A 27398-nucleotide genomic window follows, 5' to 3' on the forward strand; every position below is an offset into this window, starting at 1 on the left:
GCCCAGGGAGAGGAGAAGCAGGCCTCATACCCACTCATTCCTTGGAAGGCCCAGACTGTTTATGTGCTGTCCTTGCAAATCTTCACAAGAACTTGGATATCAACCTCTAGCCATCTTGCAAGCCTGCTAAAAATTCCTTTTCTGATCATGGGGAGGAGCCAATGATGAGCAAAGAAAAGGTACAGCTGCAGTAGCTTTCCCCCATCTCTTCCTGCATAAATGAAAGTGTTGACAGAATTTCCTAGTTTATGGGTAGCTGCAAAGTGGGGAGAGGAAGAGTGGATTCCTTCCTATGATACAGCATAGAAACTGATATGCATAAAGATGACCCTGGCATGTTCAACTTCCTCTAATTTCAAATACCAGAAAAAATATATAATATGTTTCAGACCGGATAGATTTCCATCAGAAATATCTTTTAAACTTTGGGAGCTCAAACAGACAAGCTTCCGCAATCTGTAACACTGACAAATGCGTATAAATATTTGTCCAACAATTCTGAATAATGTATATCGTACTCAAATCCCCCATTTTAGCATTTCATCCCAAAAAAAGAACACAAAACTCATAAATACTTTTAGTTCACATTTTTAATGTTTAAAAACTATGTCAACAGAGCAGTTATAGAACAGAACTTCTTACATTTCTTTATTTACACCACACCCTGAAAAAACAAACTGTTTGATTAACTATGAATAGCAATGTTTTGTGACTTGTGACTCACTTAAATCACCCATCTGGAATTCATTTACAAGGTTTACAGTGGTGTGTTACATGTACTGGACTCAGATGAAGTCTAAAATACATGGGACTCTAGAGAGTATATCACATACCAACGATCAAGATTAAAGTGTTTTAGAAAAAAATTACTTAAGATAGTCTATACTGGTGTTAACACTGAAAATAAAAGGCAAACATGCAAAATTTTCAAAAGTTTGATAAAATAATGGTTCTTTGTTTTCTCTTTCAAATTTGTGCTCATAGTTAATATTCAGATTTCCCCCCTTTCAAAAACCCCAGTACGGGAAATGCACTAATTCAATTTTGAAAAAAACATTCTCTTCCTCAACTTCCATTTTCATAAATACTGTATAGTGGTATCAGAGCATTTGAAGAGACAACTTGTTATTTGGGGTGTATCTGTTTCTACATGACAATCTTTCAGATACTCGATCTTAGTATCAGCCTAAAAAATCCACATAAGTATTTCTCAAACATTTCTTTTCCTAAAAAATTAAGTGTGATTTAGGTTCCAAGGTTACACTGAGAGAACTATGTTTCCCAGGAGAGAATGTGAATTTTTTTAAATTCTCAAATAAAACCATTAATTTCTATGAAAACATTCATTCTTTATATGCAGATACTAGAGACCGCTAATTAAGTGTGAATCAACAACTGCAAAAATATACAGCCTCCTATTTATTTACAAAATATTTACATACAAATGAAGTTATTTCCCACAGTACACCTCAGCTGCATAGATTCTTCCTTTAAAAACACAAATAGCTCAAGCCTGTATACAGGATGGGCCCAGTTCCACAGTCCTTCCCCAGAGAACACCCAAAAGGAGGGGGATGTCTGGGTCTCTGTGAATTTTATGTTTTTCAAGAACATCCCCTTCTAGATTTAGTAATATTTTTCAGTTGTTAGCTTACCCATCCCCAGTTTGTACTTTGCAAGCCTTCCATCATTATAAACAATTCTCTGCACATATTTTAGAGGATGCTAAAGGTTTCTTAGATCTGCCACCTAAGGAAAACCATTTATTAGTATTGCTAAATGATACAGTCTGTTTCCTCTTTGTTTTTCAAGTAGCTAGAAGTTTACTGTGAACTCTAATGGGGGAATTATATTCCTCAAACTTTTGCCCTCTCTAAGCCTCAAACCATTTAAATTGATAAACTGAGGGAGACTAATAGGTTTTGCTGTAAGGCATAAAATCAAATATCTCATTATATCATTAGCCTTCAACCTCCCCAACGAAATGTGCAGCCACATCATGACCTACTGAAGTGGAACTGAGCTCTGCATCCTTTTCAGGGCAGATCTTGAGTAGAGAATTCTCTTTATAAGGAGGACAGGACTGATCGCCACACAATGACGACAAGCACTTTGGAGAACTTAGCTCCTAACGTGAATACAGTATTTCCTTTAATACTGTATTTACAAGGTATTTTCTTTTAATTTTCCTTAAAAACAAAAACAAAAACACCTCACTGCCATTTCTCCGCAGTGTTTTATAACTTGACATTATTGTACCTCAGCCCAAAGCAAAACCAGACTTTATTTACAACTGTGCACCTGCACAGGCATGGCCTGTGGGAGGGGGGCTGCAGCGGCAGCACACATTGCCGGGGCTTCTTGCCATTTGCAGAGGCCCCTGCTGCCAATTCCTTTTCTCCCCTCCCTATGCCCTGGTTCCCACTTTCTCCTCATGAATCCTAGGAAACGATCTTCTGAAGTGGGACTAATGGGGAAAAATGAAGCAATAATTGGCTTGCTAAGAGCAGCTCTCCAATTTGTGCAGCAGAATCACCTGGAGGACTTGTTAAAACACAGATTGCTGGGTCCCCACCCTGAAAGCGCTGATTCACTAGGTCTGAGGTGGGGCTTGAGAATGTGCATCCCAACAAGTTCCCAGGTGATACTGGTGATGCTGGCCTGGAAGCCACACTACAAGAACACACTGGTCTAAAGGCTTGACTCCAACTCCCGAAAAAGGCCAGCTCTGGGAAAACTGTCTGAAATGTCCTCTGAAATGTTCAGGAATTTACCTTTGCCCACCCCAAACTCCACCACCATCACCTATGTGTGCCTTTTTTTTTTTTCCTCAACAGGTTCTGTAAAAATAAAAAAGCGAAATGGGTAGCGAGCTTTTCTACACCCCTCTGGTAAGTGAGCAGTTAAACCATGGCTATTAAAGTGCTGGGTGACTGGCATGTAGAAGCTAGATAGCAACGTCCTCTCTTACGGTGGGTGAGGAAGGAGACAGCCATGGGAGCTAAAAAAAAAATATTGTCCAAAGAGAAGCAAGCAGGCCAAGCCTGAGAACTTCTGAGACAGGAAAAGGGACCAACTGAGGAATGTACGTCTCAGTTTTCAACCACAAGGGGGCCCCCAAGTTCTCCTTCAACCTCCTCCTCCTCCTGCTAGGCTCCTAGGTGACTTTGACTTCCCATCTTCGCTGAAAACCCTGCTTTGGGGCACACAGGCAGCGTCTAACTGGCGGAGGCTTTACCTCCACTGAGCAGCAAGTGGGTGGTGTGTGACTGGGCAGGGCTGGGGTGGACGGTCCACAATTCCACCAACAATAGGCAGTGATGTGTTTCTGGCAACACTGAACAAACCACCTCACAGAAACAAAATTATACTCAGCAGTTAGGTTCCTTAGCAATCTTGATATACTATTCTATTTCAGTTAAACTATGGACTTAATAACCTTTTCTTAACTGGTCTGCAGACTGCACCACATATAACCTGGTTTCTAAAGGAAAATATATTCCAGGTTGCAATCCATCAATTAAGACAATTTTGGAATATGGCCTCATAAATTGGGGTCTGCCATGTCTAAAAAGACCAGGTTTCCTTCCTGTACACGCTTACACTACCCCTACTTCCAATAAGTAACTTTAAGTAAATTAAGGATTTACAATATCCTGAGCTACAAGAACTAGAGAACAGTTCTAAATCCCAATTATGAAACTGGCACTGTTCACTAATATAGACATCCTATCAACCAAAGGGAAATGTGCTGCCTCTAAGGCTATGCATTCCTTAGTCTACAAATTTAGCAGAGCAACTTCTATAGCACTTGACTGTGTTGTTTAAATCCTACCTACATAGTAATATATGTATTTTTGGCTACCAGTCACTATTCTGAACAAGAAGAAATAGAATAGTACACTTTACAGCTAATCCTGAACAAATGATGTGATTCATCAGAAAAATTTAATAAGTTATAGTAGGGTCTATTATAGTCCATCAACAACAAATAGATACATTATACAAAGGTTTTAAAAACATGTGGTATCACAGACATCAACAGCAATGTGCCTCCTCTAAATAAAGATACTTTAAATAATAATACAATATTTCCTTGTACCAACACATAAAATCCAAAGATATCACCACACATCTCAGAGTTAATGATAATTTCCTATATTGACTTTGTGAGTGTAAGATGAATTGTTACAAATTAATGAGGAAAATAGTAGCATCGTATAGCTTATAAACTAAATTCTGTATTTTTATAATGGAGGGTGATCCCATTACTTGGCTATTTCATTACTTGATGTTCTAGACAAGCCTTTAAGGGCTGGCTACTATTTTGCTATGTTTTCTCATTATTCATATAATACGGAAAACTTTTCTGAAAAGGACAGAGATGACTCTGGATTTTACTAACCTTATGTCGAAATACCTTAACTCTGACCTAATGTAGATAATTCTATAGCATTATATTAGAAATTATTATGGTCTTATCAGGCAATGCAGGAAATAACCTTTCCTTCTCCCCCAAGAGGATAATAAGGTGCTTTGATGCCTACCTTATCTTGGGACATTAGTCTTTAAAGAGGAGGGGACAGTTTCCTGATATTCTTGGTTAGCCTGGAGATCTGGGAATAGAGTTTCCTTTGGGGATTTAGTTGGGGAGGAGCAGAGCACAGAACTAAGTGCCTGGAAACTCTGCCAACAGTCTGTGGTTAGATTCTGCTTGTCTCAGGATAAGAAATCTGCACTCAGTGAACTTCTGTGTTTGAAAAATTAAACCAGAATACAGATCAAACACAAGTCCTCTTTCAGGAGACCAGCTCACAGAACACACACATTTCTTACCGTGTGAAAGTGAGACTCTAATCACAGGTGATGGCACAGTTTATGGGGATAAGGTTCTTTGCTGTCATCCATTCCTTTCCAAGCTATCTTGCCCCAAAGAGTCTTCTTTATCCATCTCTGGGTAGTTTCCTTCCTGCTCCCCTTAGGAAAAGGGCCGAGGACAGAGTATGAGGCTTCTCTGTCCTCCTGCGAGGGCCGTATCCAGTGGGCAGTAAAGGCCCCGCCTTGGTTAGGGAAGAGAAGGGGGCACAACACAGACATCGAGACCCTCTTGTCTTCCTCATCTGCAGAAGGGAGGTGCAGTTATTTCCTCACAAGTTCTTCATAAAGACTAACTCTGAAAGTTTTTTTTTTAACTCTGAATGGAGAATTAATGAAGAAGAAATAGAAATGAGGCTTATTTAACATACAAAAATCTTGTATTTGTAATAACCTTAATTTATATAAAACATGTCTTTTAAAGACACTCCCCCCCACACAAATTGCCTAATATAAAACAGGAATTACTTGTCCTAAGTCATCCTTAGTTAGATATACATCAAATTATTCTGTGCAAAAAGCTGGTGGGCATGACTAAAAGCTGCTGGATTCTAATTTAATAAAGCCTTTTTTGCCCTTCAGACAATACAGGTGTAACGTTGAAGGTGATCTGCATCAGAGGGATATTTTCTTGGGCATTTTGGACAATCTTTTCACAGCACTCTTGTTTCTCAATTTGGTGTCAGCAGAAATTGACTCAGACTAGAGTAACTTTGATACAGGTAGCCAAGAGGGAAACATAATTTTACTCTCTTGATTACCCAGAAGTGTAGTTCAATATATTACCAAACTAAGAATTACACCACCTGCTTCCCAGCTGAGAACACTGACCATAGAAGGTCTCTGCATGGGAAGCCAATACAGTACCACGTACACCAATGGACTGCCTGAGCTTGGCTGCCACATCATCAGAGCCACCTCAAATATTGGGCATCCTCTGACCCAGCAATGGCACATGCCCTATTACTCTCATATGATTATCCCTGTGTGCCATGGTAACCCAAATAGACAAATTATTTACGAAACCATTTTTTTTCTGTAATGCAAAATAATTATATACAATTCAAGATTCTTTTCTTTTCTTAAAAGGTACAGATAGTGTGAGCTGAAAATCAGTAGGAAAATTATTTCAGAACCTCGATGTATAATAAACAAACATGATTGATGACCATGTTTTCAAAGTTCTAAAAGACCTTGAGGCCACAAAACATAGAGTCGGGATAATGAAAAATAATCATTATGAAAAGTACTAGGAAAGATGATTGCATGAAATTTGAAGAGTAAAAGATCAACAATCCTTAAATTGATCCCAAACCTCAGAGGGACGTGAACCGATGTAGAAACAGGTCTCTGTTTTGCTCCTGAAGTGTTATTCCATTTTAAGTATTTTGTAAATTTCTATTTGCTTCTATAAACTTGCAAAAAAGAAGTGATGAGGGGTTGCTGATGTATGGTGTCCTGAATGAGCAGCAGGCTCCTGTTCTCGGCTGGTTTCAGTGGCCTTCATCACTATTCGATGAGCAGGCCCAGTCATAGATGACCAAGGGAATGCTAACCAGGGAAAACAATACCCCCAAACCCAAGAAAAGGGCAGCCTGGAATGACAGAAGGACATGGATTAATTTCAGCGAAGCAAACATTTTTCCACTTGCATGTAGGGAAAAAAATAGAAATGCTTTTCCTATGTCTTAGGAACCCCTTGTATTTAGAGTTTTTACAACTATTGCTGAACTTGAGAATCTCTCTAAAGTTATGTGACTCTAATTCTGCAAGGATGGAAAAATAAAAACAAACTATGTAGTGCTGTCCTCAACATTCTGTTCTTTGACTTCATAGCCACCTCAGAATATGACTCGGTATCCTTACAGATTCTTTCATACTAATATTACAACTTTAAAAAGAAGGATATTGGAAAATACACAGGAGATTTCATTAGACTTTCCCGCCAATCTAGGTTATTTCTGGTGGGCAAAAATTTCTGTTTGAAACAGAGGCAAAAAGATATAAATGCATGCATTTAAAAGTAAAGAAGACTTGATCAAGTGAAACAGTATCAAAAACTAAGTTACCTGAAGGACTATTGAAAGCTACAGATGGATTGCTTACTAAATCTGGAATTTGGAGAGTCTGATATTATAAATTGCTTGACCTTGAGAATGCCCAGTGAGAGCTTTGCAGGGAGAAGGCTGAAGCATCACGCGAGCCAAGAGGACAGACTGGAAACTAGAGGGGGGAGATAAAGTGAAGGGAAGGCAAGGAGGCCATTGGTTGGCCTGAGAGGATGGCACACTATCTCACCATCTTGGGTCCAATGGGTCCCCACATGGACAGAGGCCTTGTCTAATGCCATTGGTAGACCCTATACCAATTTTATTATGGGAGTAGGTTTGGAGAGGTCCAGAATTCATGGGCAACAGGCCTCCACCATTTTTAGAATTAATCTGAATTCACTTTAATGTTAGAAGGAGTTGAGATTTATGGATTTAGGGGCAGTCTTGCTTGGAGAACTAGGTGGTCCAGCAGTACCAATGCTGCTTCTCATAAATGCACAGGGATGATCCCCCCTGCAAATGCCTCTCAGAAGAATCTGTTGACTCAGGCAACATACACAATCGCAGTGCTTACACTTTATGAGTGGATGGCTGAGAAACCTTCTCCAAGAAAAAACAAAATGGTGTTCCAGAAGGTACTCATAAAACAGCCACTTGACCCTTGCTTCCTTTACTATCTCCAAGTCTATTACCTTCAAGATGCCCTTGAACTTCACCAGATCTGGAAATAAAATCCTATCATAGAAAGGTAGTTTCTGAATCCAAGTCTGTTGCTCTAAAGCATTTCTGTCAAGTCATAAAAGGACTCTAAGCTAACTCAACATTTTAATGCATTGCACGGTCTCTGGATTGCAAGAAGGAATGACATGATGAGGAATCATTCAGAAACAGCAGACTGCATAAAATCTTTGAGTCCCTCTTCACTTCAAATCTTGCTGAAAGCAAAGCATTAGTCTACAGAGACAAAGAGTGATAAATGTCCATTCTCCCAGCTGGCTATGCCTCAAGGCACAATAAAAGTAAAACCTGAAATGATATTTTGAGGGAATGGAGAATATACGGATATGATATTTTAACTCTCCTGGATAAGAAAATTCCAGGACTGCTGCCTCCTCTTTGAAACAACAGAAGGTAATACTATATGATAGAGAGATGGGCAATTTATTTGAGGAATTTAAATGAAAAACTAATCAGAAAAGTTGGAGTAGTTGGCATGATACATACGCAAATTCTTTGAGTTCTTTTGTCTCCATCCTGGTTTGTAATTTTTAAGTAAAGAGATGAAGGAAGAATAAAAATAAGCATATTAGCAGATGTTACTCCTGTAAAATAAAATAGAGAAAAAATAATGTTATTGTGAATATCGCTCTCTGAACAGCTGCTGGGGAACGGTAAGAGTAAAATTAACAGCATGACACACCTACAACTCCAAAAATATCTTTCATGGAGGGGATGAAGATCACCAACAGGTTGATAATAACCAAGAGTATAAAGGTAACCAAGATATGATGACATAAATTAAACTTAGTTTTCTTAGCCAGTTCAAATAAAGATGAACGAACCTGCAAGAGAAGAAAACAAATTTCCATGAGGGTTTACACTACATCAATCTCCACATTTTTCAACAGAGTAACTGATCTGTTGGAGGCCCAGGAATTAGGGAAATATTCTGTAATACCAAGTGAATCTATAGATAACCTCCTAGTATGGGAGTATGACTCAAGAAGGGAAGTACTTTTGTTTATGAATAAGTAGGCATTTCTTTGCAGGGAGTTATTTGTTTTTATCTAAATATTGAATGTTCTTTTGCGTTCTGCTAAATTTTCTTGCCACTTATGACCTAGATTCAAACAATCTATCTACAGTTCTCTCTAAAGAAGAGGGATAGATTAATCAGGATTAAAATTCATTCTATCATAAGCTTCCCTAATTCGTGGACCCTATTTTCTTTCCAAAGAGCCTTCATGGAGTCTTAGGATCCTTCCCTCGGGATCCTATTCTTGGGACCCCCCAATGGCACAGTAAACTGACACCCGGCAGGCTTTCTCTGGAATGGGCTCCTGAAGACAGAAGGAAAGGCGAGACCTCAGCTGTTCTCAGATTGCACGGAAGCCTCTTACTCACTGTGAAAAATAGCACAGGCACTGTGAGGATGACAGCCACGATGACGGCAAGCCGCACGGTCAGGATGAGAATGTCATCTTTACTCTTGTATTTGTGCAGGAGGTCGGAATGCACATTTTCTAAAATCAGGGAAAAGTAAGAGGGTTTTCAAAAGACACAATGCACGTTACTGAGGGACAAGTTTTTTTCTGAATAACAAAGAATTTATTTGTAAATTAAAAAGCGAGGTTTTGGGTTTTGAAATGTCTCTTAAAACAATTATAGACACATGCTCCACTGTGCATATGTAACTTTAGTTAAAAGGAATCTGAAGTCATTACTAGAGAAAGCCATTTACAGAGTGGGAACGCTTAATTTGTAAAATAAACCTAGGGGAAATTTGGAATTAAAAATAAAACATAATCATCTAGAATAATCTAGAATTTCCCCCACTCAGCGCCACTCTTCAAACCACACCAAATAGTAGCTATTTTGCAGAGTGGCCATGCTGAGTTTCTTTCAAAGTCTCCTTTCTAACTCTACTGCCAGAGGCCAGGCAGCAGAGCACTACATGAATTTTAGGGCCATCGGGAAATAGATTTTCTCTTCTATGTATTTCTTTCTTGTAAAAAAGTACTAAGTTTTTGTACGACTTGGAACCTTTTCCCAACTCAGAACTTCAGAAAGTGTTATTTCAGAGACTACAAAGCTGGCAATGGTATTTGCTGAGAGCATGAAAATGTTCACTTTGATAAGAGAGACATTTTCCCCCATGTTCCCTCCATATCAAGGACTTCTAACCACACCAGTCTCAGAAGGAAGATTCTGGGTATGGAATTCAAATTCCAGTCTGTACCGTATAGCTTGATCTCAGTTTTTGGAAAAGGACCATAAGTTATAATAAAATCTCACTAGTCATAATTTCTATGATTCAAAATCCATAACCATATTAAAATGACTGAGCCTTTTTCCTTTAACCTAAGAGTATAAAGGGTTTGATATGCTATGGTATGTGGGGAAAAAAAGGATTTGCTAAGAAAAATGAAGAGTTTGAAGAAGCTAACAGTGAAAGCATACGACTAACATTAAATTCTCCCTCTCTCCCTTGCTCCACCCACCTCCAGCCTTGCTACTCTGCAAGAACCTTGGAAACACCATTTTTATGCAAAAATTAAATGTGGTATTTTATGTATTCATATCTCGATTACTTGTGAAGATGATAATAACGCAAATTTATAATCAGGCGAGTCTTTCTCTCCAGGCTGACAATAATAATTTAAATGTATTTAAATATTGAAACATTTGAGTCGATGAAAAAAATGCCCTGAAGAAATATTATTTAATAGAGAAGATCATGAAATACATGTATCTAAATTTAAATTAGGACACAGATTATAAGGATAATGAAAGCCATTAAATAAAGCTGCAGGATGATCTGAATAGGAGAGAGTGATGAAGTGTAAAAGAAGGTAAACTCTTCATTCAGGTCAGTAAAAGTTACAAATGAAACCGCTGTTCTCTTTTTCAATTTTATTTCTTTTATCTTACAATGTCATTCCTTTGAATCTTTGCCAAGCTCCATGTTCCAACTAAGCAATTAGGAGTTTTATTTTTAATTAACGCAGTGTCATGAGTGTAGCACTCGGCGCTTCCTCACTTTTAACTTCTGTCTCTGTCTCTTTTCTATTAATGGAATCTGACCCAATTTGCCACGTGAATTAGGAAAGCCTTCTCTGATAAAGTTTTAAACTTTCCTTGAAATGGCATGCTTTTAAAATGCAATTTCTCTCAAGAACATTAGGAGAAAAAATTATAGTATATTGTTTCAGTAATTATTCTATTCTGCAGTCTGCATGAATATGTAAAGGAGCCATTCCCTCTTCCTTTCAGTAAAAGCAAAGAATGTGAAAAAATGAATAGCTTTTTTGCTTTCTTTGACTTCCACATTAAAAATTATCTTGACATTAATTTTTTAACAATCTTTGTATAAATCTCTGTATTTGTATGCCAGCAGAAGTTACTTACCATAGAATGTCAAATAGCCAAAAATGGCAGTCAAGAAGTACATAACAAACATGGCGAAAAAGGAGATATTTGAAACCATCTGCATTTTTTTCTGTGACCGACTAAAACAAGGATAAAAGAATTTGAAAAGTTAAAAATCATATTCAACTTTAAGCAATAGTACTAAACAGTGAAGAACCCGAACTTAACTTTCCTTCTGATTAGGGCAGATCTGACCAACTGAAATTATCCCAGGCAATTTGCCAGTTTAGGATAACTTCTTTTGTACCAAATGGATTTAGTGATGGAAATATATTTGGGATTAGCAATCTCTTCTATGTTCTTTCCTTTCCTTTTCTTTTAAAAGAATATCAAGCTCTCATCTGAAGGACAGAGAATAGTTTTTAATATTTGTGTCATGTTTAACATTTGTGTCTCACATTTTTCCATGCACAGGAAAATGGCAGAATAAATTCAAATGCTATTCTCTTAGCCCTAGAAATCAGTGGCAGAGCTGGAACTTGACCCCAGGTATTCTGTCTCTAAAGCTGCTGTTAGGATTCTGGTCTTCTGAAGCCTGTAGGTTTCCAGAGCAGTAAGTGCTTAAGAGATCACCACTCTGAAGAGCTCACTCTCTTAAGTCAAAGTTTTACTCAGGGGTTTAGATGAACCTGTAATTTTCTTGAACTGCTCAAGTAATTAATGCACAGATCATTAAAAGACCACAGCTTATCATAACATTTGGTTGTGTCAAAGCAGGACACCTGGGATATAATGGGAATATGGAAAACAAAAAACATTGATTGACAAATATATCCTAGAAAAAATTATAAACTAAAAGCAGGACTATTATGTTTAAAAGATTCCAAAGCCATACTTGAATACCTCAAATAAAGGATCATGGTATCATAAAGTAGGAATGATGTATATAGGTAGGTAGATGGATAGATGTAACTATCTCAAAACTTAACCATGTATCATTTAAACATGAGTGATTTCAATTCTAAATGGCATCAAGTTTCCCTTTGTTTCGAAATGGAAATAGTTAACATTATAAATTTCTCTGAGTTTAAGACTATGCCACCAGGACTATTTTGATAGAGCAAGTCTGAGAAGATAAAGGCTAAAAAGAGAACACACGAGGAAATTTTAAAAAGGCCTTTACTTTTCTCCAGATCAGCAATCATGAATTAACCCACAGAATGATCTGAATTGTTTTAAATGAACAATATTCTTTCTTCTAGTTCAGGGCCTTAACCTTAACAGCAATTCCTTCCTGCCTGATATACCAGGCTTTTCCGCTCAATCAACAGGCAAGTCAGACACAGTGTATTTAGCAGTTTATGGATAAATCTGAAGGCTATTGTTATCCACTTGTAAAATAACAAAAGTATAAGCTACACACAAAAAACAAACATTGTAAGATCTTACTGATAGGAAATAATTAGAATAAAGAAATGCAAGTCAGAAACTAGAATATATATTACCCTAGGGGTCAGGATGGGGTACAGAGTGGGGAGTTAATGCTTAAATTGTACAGAGTTTCTATTTGGAGTGATGGAAAAGTTTTGGTAATGGATGGTGGTGATGGTAGCCTAACATTGTGAATGTAGTTAACAACACTGAATGATATATTTGAATGTGGTTCAAAGGGGAAATTTTAGGCTACATATATGGTACTACAATAAAAATTTAAAAAGTAAAGACAGAGGTCTGTACACTACAAACAGTGAACCCTAATGTAAATCAGAGACTATAGTTAATAGTACAATTACAAAGATGTTCTTCCATGAGTTGTAACAAATGTGCCACTAACATAAGGTCTTAACAGGGTGGTATATGGGGACTCTACATCACTTTTCCTGTAAACCTACAACTTCTCTAACAATAATAATAAAAAGTATAAGTAATGTTAAGCAACACAAATACTTGAACTCTCCTATGTAATATGGTATTTGAAAGGCTAAATTTACAAAAAGATCCCACATAGCCACTTTAAATATTTATGGTCAAAAAATCAGGTTGCTGATTTTTCTCACTTTCTTTTTTCTCAAAGTGCAGAATTGGCTCAAGAATGGCAAAATGTCAGTAAATATTGAAGCTGGATGAAAAGTCCAGGAACTTTATTCATCTGTTTATTTTAATACAGTACTTCCCTATTAGTGAGGGGATATAAAATGACAGATATAAAAATTAAACAAATCTCTTACTCTTTAAGTTCACTGTAAATTGGCAGGACTGATGGGTGGCAGACAAATGCAAATGCAATGGTTGGTAAAGCATACACGGTCTATTTGAAAGAAAAAAAAATAAACGTTAAGAAAATACATTTTTACCATAAAGAGTATACAACTCCAGGATTCCGGAGCTGTCCTTTTCTCTGACAGTTCTTCAGAATCCATGGATTTTTATTTGGCTGTTAGCAGGGCTTTGATCTCTAAAACAGGAGCAGCTTTGCCAAGAAAGCTTATCTAGCACGAGACCAGACCGACACTTTTCACATCAGAATGTTAGATGCAGCTCACCTACTGTTATTTTACATGCTCTCAGCATAGCAACACCCTGTATTTATACGGCACAATCTTTACCTCACTGGCTTCCTCTAACCCTGAGTGGTAGACAGGCCATTGCTATACTCCTGACTCCCTCAGACTTGACCACAATTTCCAACTCCATTTAATGCTCTTTGCTCTGTACCAAATCATCAAGTCAGACTTAAAAGATGGCATCTAAAAAGAAAACTACCTTCACATTCACTCCTTTGTCTGTATCATTAGAGTTTTAAAAAAGAAATTTACTTAGTTTTCTTAGAGAAAGCTTTTTAAAATCCTCAAATTAAACATAATTTCTATGTAAAAAGAAACTGGTAGAGAAAGAAGGAAAAGTAACATTTTTCATGCTCTAACTATGTCCAGGCACTATTCTAGGCACATTCTAACAAAACTCTGTAAGAATCCTCATTTTTCCATGTGAGGCTGGGTACCTTGCCTAGGGATTAAGATCCAAGCCTGACCCACTCCATTGTCCCTTGATCCCCATGTAAAATCAACATTTCAAGAGTGTGAAAGTTTTTAAGAGCCAATTTGTGGTGTTTTCTATACTTCAACTGTGCAAGTTAAGGAAGTTTTTAGTATCCTTTTCTGTCACCACCATAAAAGAAACAGTAGGCTACATTTATCAAAAAATTTTTAAAGCATCAACCAGCAGGCTCTGTACACTAGGAAGAGAAAAGCTGAGATAATTATGCAGATTTTCATAGAGAATGATTAAAGTTGTCCTACATGTAAACTATCTAAGAGAGAATGTGAAATAAAATTTTTATATTTCTCGTCTCTAAATAGATGGTGGAATAAGGAAGCAACAATACTATGTTCTCCTGAGAACTAATACATTCAAAATATTGTAATAATAACAAATATGAGAAATGCTATGCCCTTAAAAATGTTCTTTTTTATCTTTAAAGGATAAGGAAACTTACTTTTGAATTGAAGGTAACATATTTTGGTGTACACATGTCAGCATTTGTTGAATTAGCACTTATTGTTGAATTTAACTCTGGACAAGGAATTTGAAATTTCTTGTAGATAACCTGGTATTTTAAAATATAGGAGAAACATTAGGGGTTTAATCAAACAAAGGCAAATAATGAAAAAACTTATTATTACATGGCATTATACTATGGCATATTCAAACCAGTTGTTTCAATCAGCACTTACCACTATTAGGAAAAAAACCATACAGCTTAAGGAGAATCCACTTGTATAGCCAAGATAACCTTAAAAAAATTTTTTTAAAAATTATTATTTCATCCATTAACTTGTTTCCTTCAGTGCATTATTTCAAGCATCAGTTTGGGATTCCAATAATATACACACATGCAAACAGAGTGAATACAAGAATTATTTCACAGTGCTACTTTATTTGGCAAAAATCTGGGCTTTGAACACAAATATTATATTAGGTGTACATTTTGATTCCAGTTTTCCCTGGTACACTTGAGACACAGACTCCCAGGAACCGGGCGGCAGGGGAAGCTTTCCAATTGTAGCCCTAGGTCTGTGTTGTTATATTCTAAGGCATTACTATAGGGAAATCCATTTACTTCTTTAGGAACTTGACCCATTTACTTCTTGATTCACTTGATGGCTCTTTATTAGGCACTTATTATGTGCTTAATGAATACCAACTACAACACTTTTCTCCTAAATGAGAGGCAGGCACAGAGGAGTCAAAGTGAATTTCTAGGAATAAATTGAGCATCTGGGGATCTTTACCTTGCTCCCCACTGGAAAGCCTGGGAGCCCTCCGACCACCACCCTGTGATTTCAGAATCACGGAGGTAAGTAGCCTCTGGAGGACGGCACTATTGTTATCCTCCAGAAAGAAGAGCCCTTCTCAACTTAAACGGAAAAGAACTGTATCTCTAGAGACACAGAAAAGCCTAAGCACAGACCCAGAAGCCAGAAGATGAAATAGTTCAAAAAAACTACTTACAGATCTTATAGCGCAACTACAGAAGCCTGACATTTTTCATCAAAAACAAAACAAAACAAAATCCATGGTTCACAATTATTATCAGAAGAACCTTAATTCAAAATTTTGCCTCAAATTAGCCCAGAATTAAAGGAAACGCATTTTAGAGGCTTTTGACTGGATGGGAGTGTGGCCTCATTATTCAACGTGTGTAATTCCCATAATATCAGGCTCCCTTGTCTCCAAATACAAGCACAAAAAGAAGGGTCAAAACCAAATGAAAACGACTTAGAAATGATTCACCATTTTTTACTTTTCACTCCTTTCTTCCCCTTATTAAGGCAAATAATTGAGATAGATTATACTTTGTTTATTCAAGAATGATTCTAAACACTTTTGAGTATAAATGTAAGCAACTTTCTGTCTCGATACTAGATTTGAAAATCTACTTATCTACATAATCACGGTATTTAAGACCTTGTATAAGGAGACTTCCATTTTCTGGACTTTTCTCAAAGTAGCCTGTAAGTTGTGCCATTAGAAATGCACTGTCTGTTACTGAGCCCAGAGCCCACCCACCCCCACCTCGGTAAAGGGATTGCTTAGGAAGTCACACACTGACCAGTGTTTTCATCCCATACTAAATTCAGGCCTGATTAATACCTGCTTTTATTGTTCAAGTAATCTTTACCCAAAATGTAGAAGCAGAAGACAAAGTTGCTCATTTTTATTAGGTTTCTGATTTACCTGAGCACTGTAGAAACTAAGACAAAAGCGAGATCTTTCCTTACCTAAATTCTTCAAGAGACACAAAGGAAGAATTATACCAAAGGTAACTATTACAACCAGAAGGCGGCCATCCACATACCAGGCTCTGAAAGGCATTTAAACAGTTAGGCCACATTTTCTTAGAAAGTGACAATATTTTTCTCAAATGTTAAAATTTCACAATATATTTTAATAAAGTTTTAGTATTCTTAGTTTTTACTATTAATTTTTTTTTTTTACCACTATTCAGGTTTTATCCAAACACATTAACCCATTACTCATTCACTACTGTCTCACTCCCACTTGATGGAAGAAGGGCTATTGTCTGCATTTCCCCACTGGCGATGTGGCACTCCTTTGTATTATTTAAATAGTTTCAAAGTTGAATGCACACGTTGCATTCTGTCAGATTACAACTTGTCCTTTCAATTATTGAAAGAGAAAGTTCCTTTTGGTTTTGCTTGACTAATACCAATGAGAAACAAGTCACACAGGAAGGCATTTCTCTCCCTAATGCCCTACATTTGACCTTGAATCTTGAGGATAGAACACGGAGACCTCTGGCTTCTATGATTCTCCCATGAAATAAAACAAAAAACAAACAAACAAACAAAACAAATACTAAGCAAGAGGGAGTCAAAGCACAATGGATGTGCCAGTGTAGCTGCAACATTTGGTTTCTACATCTTTACTAAGGCTGGCTCATGTAAATTTTGCTCCCAAAATGCTATGTCCCTTCTTCAAAAAGAGACTCAGGTCTTGATTGTTTTGTAAGTTCCACTTCTGTGTTAAAAATGCTCCGTATCTGTTCCATTTCACAGAAACTAGATATAGATTTCATGCTCTTGGGAAAGTGCATTATTGACCATCTGCAACATGAGAGATTAAATTTGTCTTTTAAATGTTCATATTAAATGGCTCTCCCTGCTTCCTTCATTTAGATAATCCCAAAGAAATTTATTGTTGAAACAACAAAGTAAAAAAGTCAGCCTAGGGAAAACTTTGTTTCTGGAATTTTCATAAAACAAAAACTTTGGTTAGTCCATATTTAAATTTAAAACATTTAGTTATATTATAAAAAATTGGTCTGTAACTTACAAAAATGCTTCTTCCTCTCCCATTAGAAACTTTATGGCAGAGGGCAGTTCATTTTTCACTATGAAGAGGTAGCTGAGCATTGCTAGGGGAAAATGAGAACATTTTTAGAAAGAAGATACTAAAGCTCATGTTGCAAGGTATACCAAAGGTTACAGCCTTCTTCTTAGACTAACCTTCAATAAGATACAAAGACAGCTTTAGATACTATTGCTGTATATTTGGTTTTAAGTAAGTGGCTACTGTCTATACTTTAATTTCCATATGCCATTTTAACATTTATGTTAAAACCACCAGAATTAGAAAAGATAAATAATGCTCACATACTTTGAAATTAAGTATAGAAAAGCAAGTTCTTTTTTTTACCTCCAGTGTTCTGTAGAGAGGTGGCTCCAAAGATTACCAGCTTCCCAGTGGTGCTAAAGACTTGTTCTCCCAGCTTCTCATAAACCATGCAGCCTATTTAAAAGCAAATTTGAGAACACAAGGAATGACAGGGTCCTAAAAATTAAAATAGTCAGGATTTCATCCTTCTATTGATCATTCTCCAGGTTATTGGGTTTCTTTTCTCAAAATCACACAAAAAGCCTTCTTGGCTTTGCAAGGGTTAAAGCACCCTTATAAAATAACCTCTGGACATCTTTAAGTGTCAGATATGACCACCCTTTTACCTTTTTCAAGTTGGCTACAAAAGCACAACAATGCAACTACTACGTCAAAAGGCTTATTTTCCCCATTTTACTGGGGGGAAATTGCCACTCTCATTTTAATCTGAGGTCTGGTGTGTACCATTAAAATGAAGATTTGATTGAAAAAATTCCTGATGGTTAGGACTGCAAGGTTCCTTTTGAATTAAGTACCTAAACTGATCAGACTAACAACGAATTATCTTAATAACATTACATCATTGCCTCATGTATTTAAGTATAACAACAAGGTTAGAAATGTGTAGTAGTCATGACAGCAGAATTTTGATCACTTGTAAAATTTAGTTCAAGGATATGCAACTCACAAGAGAAAGAGCAGCAGACAAATCCGTCAAAAGAATATGGTTGCACAAAATTCTAAAGTATTCAACTAGCTCATCTCAATAAAACAAAAATTCCAACACATTCTTTTTTTTTTTAAAGTGTTTACATTTCTTTATGACATTTTTTTTTTAACTAACTAGCTCATGTTTTCTAAAGTTCACAGAAAGCAATATGGGTCAGGTTATAATTAAACCTTTGTTCAATCTCTTCTAAGACTGGTGTTTAAAGTAAACAATGGTTAGAGGCTCAATTTATTACAAAATGTTCCAGTTAAACGCACTTATCTATGTTCAATAATAGTTGGCCAATGTGGTTTTTTGAGCTAATGTAAAAGTCAAAGAATTACAAACATAATCTAGTGTCCCAGGAAGGGAAAGTAAACACTTCAGATCTGACACTGCCCAGGGTACTCCAAGTCTCTTCACAGTATGCTCACTCCCACATTGCCTGCGGAATAATATTTTCTCCTTGGAATATGCACAAAAGGGGATGAAAGGTCTGTTTACTTTCAAAACCTTGGAGCGTGTAATACAAAAACATGGGATCCTTGTTATGAATTTGTAGAGACTAAAGGAAAAAGTGAAGCCTTTGAAATGAAGTCAACGTCACCTAGAAGAACAGGTATAATTGAGGGTTCACTTTAAATGGGAATGCTGTTTGTTCCTTGTTCATAACAATTTAGTTTCTATTTTGCTGTGTCTGTTTCTGTAGGTCAAAACCACTATAGGATTTGCCGTTATTGTAGGTCAAAGTACTCTTCGTCATTTATAATCAAGATGCTGACACAGGGTAGACTTCATTTGCTCCCAGTATCACCATGAAAAGAACTCATTCAGCCCTTAATAAAATTAAATGTAGTTTCAGCTTACCAGTTTCCTTTGAGCAGATCAATAGAAGGTTTATTGAATATATAGACAGCAATGTCACTGAAGTCAAAAGTATCCTAAAGCAAAGAAAGTAAGCCTTGTTATAATCACTAAAAAAGAACATACTTGCCCTTGCATTTTAGAAGGCCAAAGGCTTATTTATATGGTGAACACAATTTGTTAATAGTATCCAAATCTTGAAACCTATTAGTTACCCCTCTTTAAAATCCTCAATAAAAATGTCCTACCAAATAAAGAACTGCTCATTAGAATCTAAGTAACAAATTAAATCCTTTATGTAATTCAAAGCCCAAACAGCTTTCCTTTGCTTTCTGGAATCATTTCAGATGAGATGACTTTAAGACAACATTATGAAAATAAGTGTTTGTAGCTCTTGGTGCACTCTCCGTTACACCTGAGACAGAAAGAGTGATTAAGAGTGTGGAGACAGCTGGGGTAGAGGGAGAGGCTTGCAGTAATTCTTAGGACAGTGACCATACGACTTTGGGCAACTTGTTTAATTTCTCCTATCCCTAGATTCCTCCCTCACCTATAATGTAAAGACATAACCTAAATGATGTGCAGAGAGTTCTTTTCATCTAACACTCTACGGCTACTTTTGAATTTGTACATTGGATCACTGAGATAATTTCCTTTTTTTTTTCTTTTGCAGCTGGTTCCTCTTAAGGCACCTCTTTTATCTATAAGCGCCTCTTTTAACTAGAAGGGGAATTTTGACAATCGAACATAATGAATACACTTTTGAATGAGTAAGTCATGTATTTGTTTGAGTACATCCGGCTCATTATCAAAGTCTCCTCAAGAAAAAGCACAGTTAAAATGATGTAGGAGATTTCCTAGATTTCTGAATCATTTGGTTAAAACAGACATGATATTTGAAAATAAATTTTCAAAGATTGAAAATAAATCTTTTTATTAAAAAGATAAAAAAAAAGATTTCAGTCCCAAAATGAAACCACTCTCTTTCTGATGTGGGGAAATACAGCCCCAGAATAATACATTACTGCAATTGAGTCCACGTTTGAGTAATTAAAGGCAATTATTTTTCCAGCAAGTGCTGTTGAGAGGAACTTGGCATATCAGGCAATCTTCTTTGGGTGGCTGTCTCCAGCCCCACCCTTCCCCCTATTCCCCATACCTGCTGCACTACTGCTCTTGGGCCCAGCTCAAATGGCACTCCTCGTGTGTGCACGAGTGTGTGCTTGCCTTTGCCCCAGGCAGAACAACTGCTCCTTAGCTTTCTCAACTCCCACAGCATTCTGTTTTGCCTTCCTGCAGTGTAGTCATGAGGAGATAAGTGGAGAGTATGGATGGTCAATGGCATAGCAGAGAGACTGCCAGAGATTGGCCAGAAAACATAAAAGAGGCATGGAGTTCAGCAGAGGTAAAACAAACACTGGGAGAAAGAATAAAAAACCCAACACTCTGGGTGAAGGCCAAAATGACCTGCCGATAAAGGGGAACTTAGGTTCAGATGGAACTGTAAGGAAGTGCTTTCAGATATATTACTTAGCAAACATACTTGAGTGGGGAGGGTGATTAAGAAGGTAAGTCCCTTATTATCTATTCTGGTTGAGGAACCTAAGAAACTGAGAGTATGAATGTAAGCATGTATGAATCACCCAATGGTCTTAAGATATGTCATGGAACATGATCTGATGTGTTCTATCAGGAAAAAAGACGTGGGACATAATTGTGGTGAAATTCTTTTCATCTTACATGATAAAAGATATTTATGTTGAAGAAGTGAGCAGTGTTTCACTCAGGGTTCACATGTTTTTAGGGACTCATAGTTTGCTAGGGTTGCTGTAACAAATTCCACAGACTGATTGGCTTAAACAACAGGAATTTATCAGCGCAACAATTCTGGAGGCTAGAAGTCCAAAAGTAAGGTGTCAGCAGGACTGTGCTTTCTCTGAAGCTGCAGCCTTCCAGCAGCTTGCCAACCATCCATAATTCATTCTCTGTCTCTGTCGCATGGGACTCTGTCTCATCCTGTCTCCCACTCCTGTCCAAATTTCCAATACTTACAAAGACGCTAATCATACTGGATTAAGGCCTGCTGTGATTCAGTTTGGCCTCACTTTAACTAATAACTACTTCAAAGATCCTATTTTCACATGGGTTTATAGCCCTAAGACCGGAGGTTAGAACTTGAATGTGTCTTTGTGGGGACATGATTCAAGCCATAATGGTTGAACTCTCGAGTGGCAACCTCTAAACGTGCATGTGACATGAGGAAGAGGATGGATGCAATCTTAGGACTAGCTGTGCCCTGTTCTGGAGTGACCATGTGCCCTATAGGGTCGACTCTCCTGGGACAGATCTGGTGAGGAGAGGGGACATTACCATTGGGCCCAAGGAAAATGTAATAAATGTCATGGCCTTGAAGAAACTATCTTTCTATGTTTCCTCTCAAGAGGGAATAATGATTAACATCTACATTGTGGTCTGTCAAAGGCCCTACACCTGGGAAAACTAGGTCCCTGTTATCAAAAGAAACATTCTAAGCAAACATCCATTGCACGCCCCTCAGCTAGCATTCCCTGGAACCACATGGCTCTTGCACCTGGCTGCTCCTTTACACATTCTCTCTTGTTGAATTTCTTTGCAGATAATGCTCAGCTGGACTCTGGTCCTTGGTGAGGTGGTGAGGGATTGCTTCTTAAGCTCCTATCATCCCTTTTTCTTTTCATGTGGAAGAAAAGAGTTGATCAGGAAAGATTTTATCAGGGTGCTCAACTATCCACTTTCCCACACCTAAAAACAGCAAAATGAGGTGCTTCCATGGCGATTAAATAATCTTCAGCCTCCCAGGAGACCCGACATCATGTCCCTGAGGAAAAGACTCAATAGGGAGAGTCTGATAACCTTTGCTCTAGATCATCCAATCATCTGAAGACTCTCTTCTCCATTCCTCCTAAAATACAGAGCTTCCCTTGAGACACTGAAAACTAATATAAAACAAAATCTTTTTTCTACCGTTCAGGTTACTAGAAGGCAAACTGCAGTGTGAAAAATTCTAATGCTTTAGACTCTAACAGAATCTGGCATTAATGGGACTGAAATTCAGAAAAGTAGCCCTCCTTATTATATTCTTAAAAAGAAGCAATAAGTCATCTAATTGGCTATAATAGATCCTAGAAAACTTTAAGAGGATCAGATCAGTGATGCCTTGAGACACAGAAAACACGACATCTAAAAGGAGGAGCAAGAAGGAATGACTCGAGAGAATGTAATGATTTATTTGAACATTTCTAATTTAAGCAAGATGGTGCCCCCATTGTCCAAATAAATATTTGTACACATTATGGTCTCTTATGGTTTCCTTGAAGAGAAACAAAAAATGGTTTTCCTGGGCCAACAAAGAGGAATACAGGCGGCTCATTTTAAAATTTCATCTGCATATCATTTAAGCTCCCACTCTGCTTACAGTTGACCAAAAGTTTAAACATGGCTGGGGCAAGAACTGCCTGCTGAAAAAGGCATGTTTAGATGGAAACTAAACCTCAGCTTGTCTTGGACCAAAACAATAGTTAATTGGGTTGTCAAGATATTGATATTACAGACATAATTATGCTCAGTTTCAAAGAAAAAGATCCAGAACACGAAACTGTAAATGGGCTGTGGAGAGGTGGTAGCAAGAGAGTTAGTCTTGAAAAGAATTTGGTCAGGAATTTTTTGAGAGCCCGTAAGTTAGGAACATTTTGAAAGATGTGGTGTAGGGACATCCTAGATTTTCTGTCACACCTGCCACCAAAATGAAAGACCTTACCAGGAAACTTATAACTATAGACTTCTGGATTAGGAAGTGACCCTCAGCTTTTCACCCAGTACAAGAAACCTCTAGGTTTCCTTCCAACACACAGCCATCCAGTTTCTGCAAAGCATCTTCCAAAAGGGAGTACATTCTCCTTCTGGCAAGTTCTGTGGAGACTGAGCTGAAATCACTGCCGCTATTTCTATACTTTGATCCTACTTTACCCTCTTGACAACTTTAATTTATCTGAAATCTAACCCCTCTTCCACCTAACAGTCCTTCTGATGATGCTTATTTTAAGATTGTGCTCTATGACTTAATATCTTCATTTTTTTTCAGCTGTTCATCCTACAATGAGGTTTTGAGGCTGTTTACATGGGGCAATAATGGTGCAGTTTCTCAACCATTCTTTCTAAAGGCTGTTTGCTGATGTTAGATATTCTATAACATCAGATTTGATCCAAACAATGCAAAGCACAGCAGGATTATTAATTTCTCTGAGTCAGACATCATGCTTCTCTTAAGGTAACCTATTTGGGGATTTATTTTTAGGGCAGCCATGTCACACCTTTATTTCTTATTGAGCCTCAGATGTGAACTGCTGTTAAGCTAAGTCTTCCCAGTTCTATCCTTTTATACCTTTATTTTTGGAAACTAAGTGGAGGTCTACATTTATTTCTATTATATTTGTCTTTTCAGTCAAATTTGTGATAACTTTTTAAATTGTTGATTCTTTTTCTTATGTATTAACTACCTCATGTGGCTTCATATATTGAGTATGTCTTCATCAAAGTCACCAGTACTAACTTTGAATAGAACAAGATCATGTATAAATGGCCCATCATTCAGGCAACTGCTCAAACCAGAAAGCAGGGAGTCATCCCTGATCTCTTATCTATTCCCTTATCCCTCATGTCTAACTCATTGGCAAGTATTGTTATTATTACGTCTAAAGTATATTCCAAGTCTACATGCCTTTCTTTCCATCTCCACTGCCACCACTCTAATGCAAGCCTCCATCACCTTTATTTTCTGGGTAACTGCAATAGCCTTTCACCTGTCTCCCTCATTTTGCCTCTCTAATCCATCTGCCACCCATCATACAGGGTAATCTTTTCATTGTACTGGTTTATTATATCTCCATCACTAGATTGTAAGACAGACCATAACCATTTCATTCACCTACTTACCTATTTACACATAATACCAAACACAGCACATAGCAGACTCTTATTAGATATATGTTGAATACAAGGGTTTACAAATACTAGAATCTCATTCACTTGTCATGTGAGACTATGCCAAATATCTTGCTAAAATCCAGATGCGTTACACCAAGGGTATACTGGATGGTTATGCAAGTGAGATGCTTAGGTGGACAGAAAAGGAGCTGCAGAGGAAGAACCCAGTGACTTCTAGTCATCTTATTTCAAAAGACAAAGTTAGGTTAGCCACCCCTCATCAGGAAAACTCTATTGGCTTCTACAGAGTAATATTTTCTCCAGTCATTGCATATAAGCAAAAGTTCAATAATTTGTTCTAGAAAGTTTTCGGGATCTACCTTTTATCATTTTTGAAAACTGAGATGAAATTTGCCCACCTTCAATCCTTCTGTTCTCCATGATTTCTTAAATATTTCTGACAATGGTCCTATATATATTTACTCTATTTTCTGCAAGAAAATTTTGACTCACATTTTAAACACGGGACATGTAAACATTTATCTTTAAAACACATGTTTACCATGGTGTTGAATCATATTAACATGGCTGTAATTCTTTGTTCTTCCATTTTTTATCCGAAGATTGTATGGATGTTATAATAAATTTCATTTCTTTTTCAGTATTACATGCCAATAAAATAGAAAGCTATCACAATAAATGGAATAAAAACATTTAAGGTGATTAAGATTATGTGATTATGGTGGTAATTATTGAATTGAGCCCTTAAAATTGGGAAATTTTACTGTATAGAAATTACATCCCTGCAAAGTTACTTTTAAAAAACACCAATTTAAGGGAGGTGTATGGTTTTATAATAAGAAATCATATGACAAACTCCCAACCCAGCATCAGAGCCTTCAGAGGGCTGGAGGTGAAGCAGCACTCACTGCTGCTGATCCAGAAATAGCTCAGATGGGAGGTGGGGGCCACGACACAGCTGGGTGCTTTCCACTCTTCCAGCATCCATGCCTCACAAAAGAATAGAGAACCCTTCCCAACCCTCTCCGGCCCGGCTCACTTCATCCTCTCCATTGCCAAAGTTTAAATCAGTAATTCCTTCAGATCTTGTTAAAATGAAAATTCTGATTCGGTAGGTCTGGGCTGGGACCTGAGATTCTGCATTCTAACAAGCTCCTGGGTGATGCTGCCAGCCCATGAACCAAACACAGCAACGGTGTAAAGTGCTTAGCTGCATGCTCTGGCTCCGTGGCATGTGTATCTGTCATTTCTGTTTCTCACAACTGCTGAAGTAGTGCCGCATTGCCTGCCACACTGTCTGCAGGTGGGGTGCCATGCCAACACCAGTGTGATTACCTTAACACGGACTCCAGAGCTGCCCACGTGAGAAGGGAAGCATGCACAGCTATATAGTGGTCATTCCCAGCATACTGACTGGCTCTCAGTAAAAAGGGAGCTCTTCGCTCTTCTTTACTGTCTTTGGTCGACTTCCTCAGAACATTAGGTCATTACTTACATCACCATGGTAAATTTAGAAATTATGTCCAATCCCCTCTCTCCACTTCACCCCACCCTGCCCCTTCTCCAATGTCTGTCCCTCCAAAAGGGATCTGAGACTAACCACACTATTCAATTCTTCCTCTTCTAAGTCTAGTTAATAAGTATAAAACTTTTACCATCCTCAATTAAATGATAAGAAAAATCTGTGTAAAAAACTCCCTATGCTAGAGTAAAAGTGACCTTTATTATTGGTCTGCTTTAATCTGTGATCATCTCCCACCAATCCATATCTCCCCCTCCCCTAAACTCATAGACATACATCTCTTCAAGGCAGAATATCTAAGGAAAATTTAATATTTACAAGAAAATTAAATTCTTCAAGGCAGAATAAGGGAAACTGTAGGAAACAAACTGTTTTCTGGCCACCCATCTTTCTCGTGCCCTTCTGCTCTGTCGTCAGCCTCTGCCTCGTTCTCTTCTACTTCCTGCCTTCCTTCTACTTCCCCAAACTCTCCACCTGCACTTACAGAGTGCTTTTCATTCACTGTCCTTTATCTCTGCTAACTGTCCCTGCCCCCCCATCCCACCCCCAATTCTTACTAAGAGAAATACCAGTAGGAAGTGAGTAGAGATATGAAAACACTGCTGAGAGAGTAGAGTATACAGAAATAACAAAATTTCTGGGCAGCATGGAGGACTCAACTGAGGATGGAAACCACGAATTTCAAGTGTCCATCTGTGTGATTGGAGGTCAGATTCCGGAGGATGCCAGGCCAACACCACAGACGGCCAGCAGGCAAAGGAAATTGAGAGGACGGTAAGAGAGTTGTTTGATGTGAGGGAATGTGACATCCAGACTGGACAAGAAGGAAGCAAAGACCAGAGATTCCTAATAAGATGAAAGGACAGGTACAGTGAGAGTAACTGAGGAACGAGCCTGGAAGTTAGGGAGATAGTTGTCAGAACAAGGATGGTTAGAGGTGCGAATACGGAGGTGGCTTGGTTCCTGACCTGGGTAGCTATGCCAGTGGGATGCTTACGTGGACAGAAAAGGAGCTGCAGAGGAAGAACCATTAATTTGAGAGCCCAAATGGAAGGAGGCATGCCTTTCAGTGAGGAGAGACGGGTGAGGGGTTCTGAGTTCCTAATCCATGTGAAAATATTATGGAAAAATCCAAAATTATTTTTGTATATAAATGAGTTTCCTAGAGCATTACTTTATTTTCATGGAGATACAAATTTAAAACTTTATTGAGAATTCATAAAAATAAATTTTGGGATAATCACTATATGTCAGGTCACAACAAACTTTTTTTTTAATGCTTCATTTGCAGGTAATGCTACTACTCTACCAATTTTGCTGATAAGAAAATTGACTCTCAGAGAGGGGAAGTATTTTGCCTAAGATCATGCAGTGAGTATTAATAGCGGTTAAATCTGGGTTGTCTGACTCCAAAGTCCTTGCCCATATAATTCTATTCTATACTGTCTGCCAGAGTCAAATGTCTATGGAAAAACAAAAGTGTAAAATATAAAACCTAAACAAAAGACAAAAAAAAATTAACAGAGCTTGTGCTTTAACCTGAGACTTAGGGTGATTTCTTTCTATTTTTATTTAGTATATTTCTTTTTTTTATGCATTTTCAAAATGGTCTTTAATAATTAGCTTA

At 37.6% G+C, this 27398-nt stretch overlaps 1 protein-coding gene across 3 annotated transcripts in view; it reads right to left on the bottom strand.

The window, feature by feature from the left end:
* Positions 1 to 572: 572 nt before the first annotated feature.
* The window catches only part of SLC38A1 (solute carrier family 38 member 1), a 68177-nt gene continuing 41351 nt past the window's right edge, over positions 573 to 27398 (bottom strand). For all 3 annotated transcript variants that reach the window (XM_077170655.1, XM_077170656.1, XM_077170657.1), the window contains exons 5-16: positions 19270 to 19343; positions 17736 to 17828; positions 17373 to 17454; positions 16298 to 16380; positions 14750 to 14808; positions 14512 to 14622; positions 13244 to 13323; positions 11055 to 11155; positions 9051 to 9169; positions 8347 to 8488; positions 8151 to 8248; positions 573 to 6470 (exon numbers count right to left, since the gene is read on the bottom strand). In XM_077170655.1, coding sequence (XP_077026770.1) covers positions 6369 to 6470; positions 8151 to 8248; positions 8347 to 8488; positions 9051 to 9169; positions 11055 to 11155; positions 13244 to 13323; positions 14512 to 14622; positions 14750 to 14808; positions 16298 to 16380; positions 17373 to 17454; positions 17736 to 17828; positions 19270 to 19343 — 1144 coding nt within the window. In that variant the 3' untranslated portion in view covers positions 573 to 6368. The remainder of the gene's footprint in view (positions 6471 to 8150; positions 8249 to 8346; positions 8489 to 9050; positions 9170 to 11054; positions 11156 to 13243; positions 13324 to 14511; positions 14623 to 14749; positions 14809 to 16297; positions 16381 to 17372; positions 17455 to 17735; positions 17829 to 19269; positions 19344 to 27398) is intronic.

Source organism: Tamandua tetradactyla, chromosome 7 (assembly GCF_023851605.1).
Source record: "Tamandua tetradactyla isolate mTamTet1 chromosome 7, mTamTet1.pri, whole genome shotgun sequence".
NCBI classification, from domain to species: domain Eukaryota; kingdom Metazoa; phylum Chordata; class Mammalia; order Pilosa; family Myrmecophagidae; genus Tamandua; species Tamandua tetradactyla.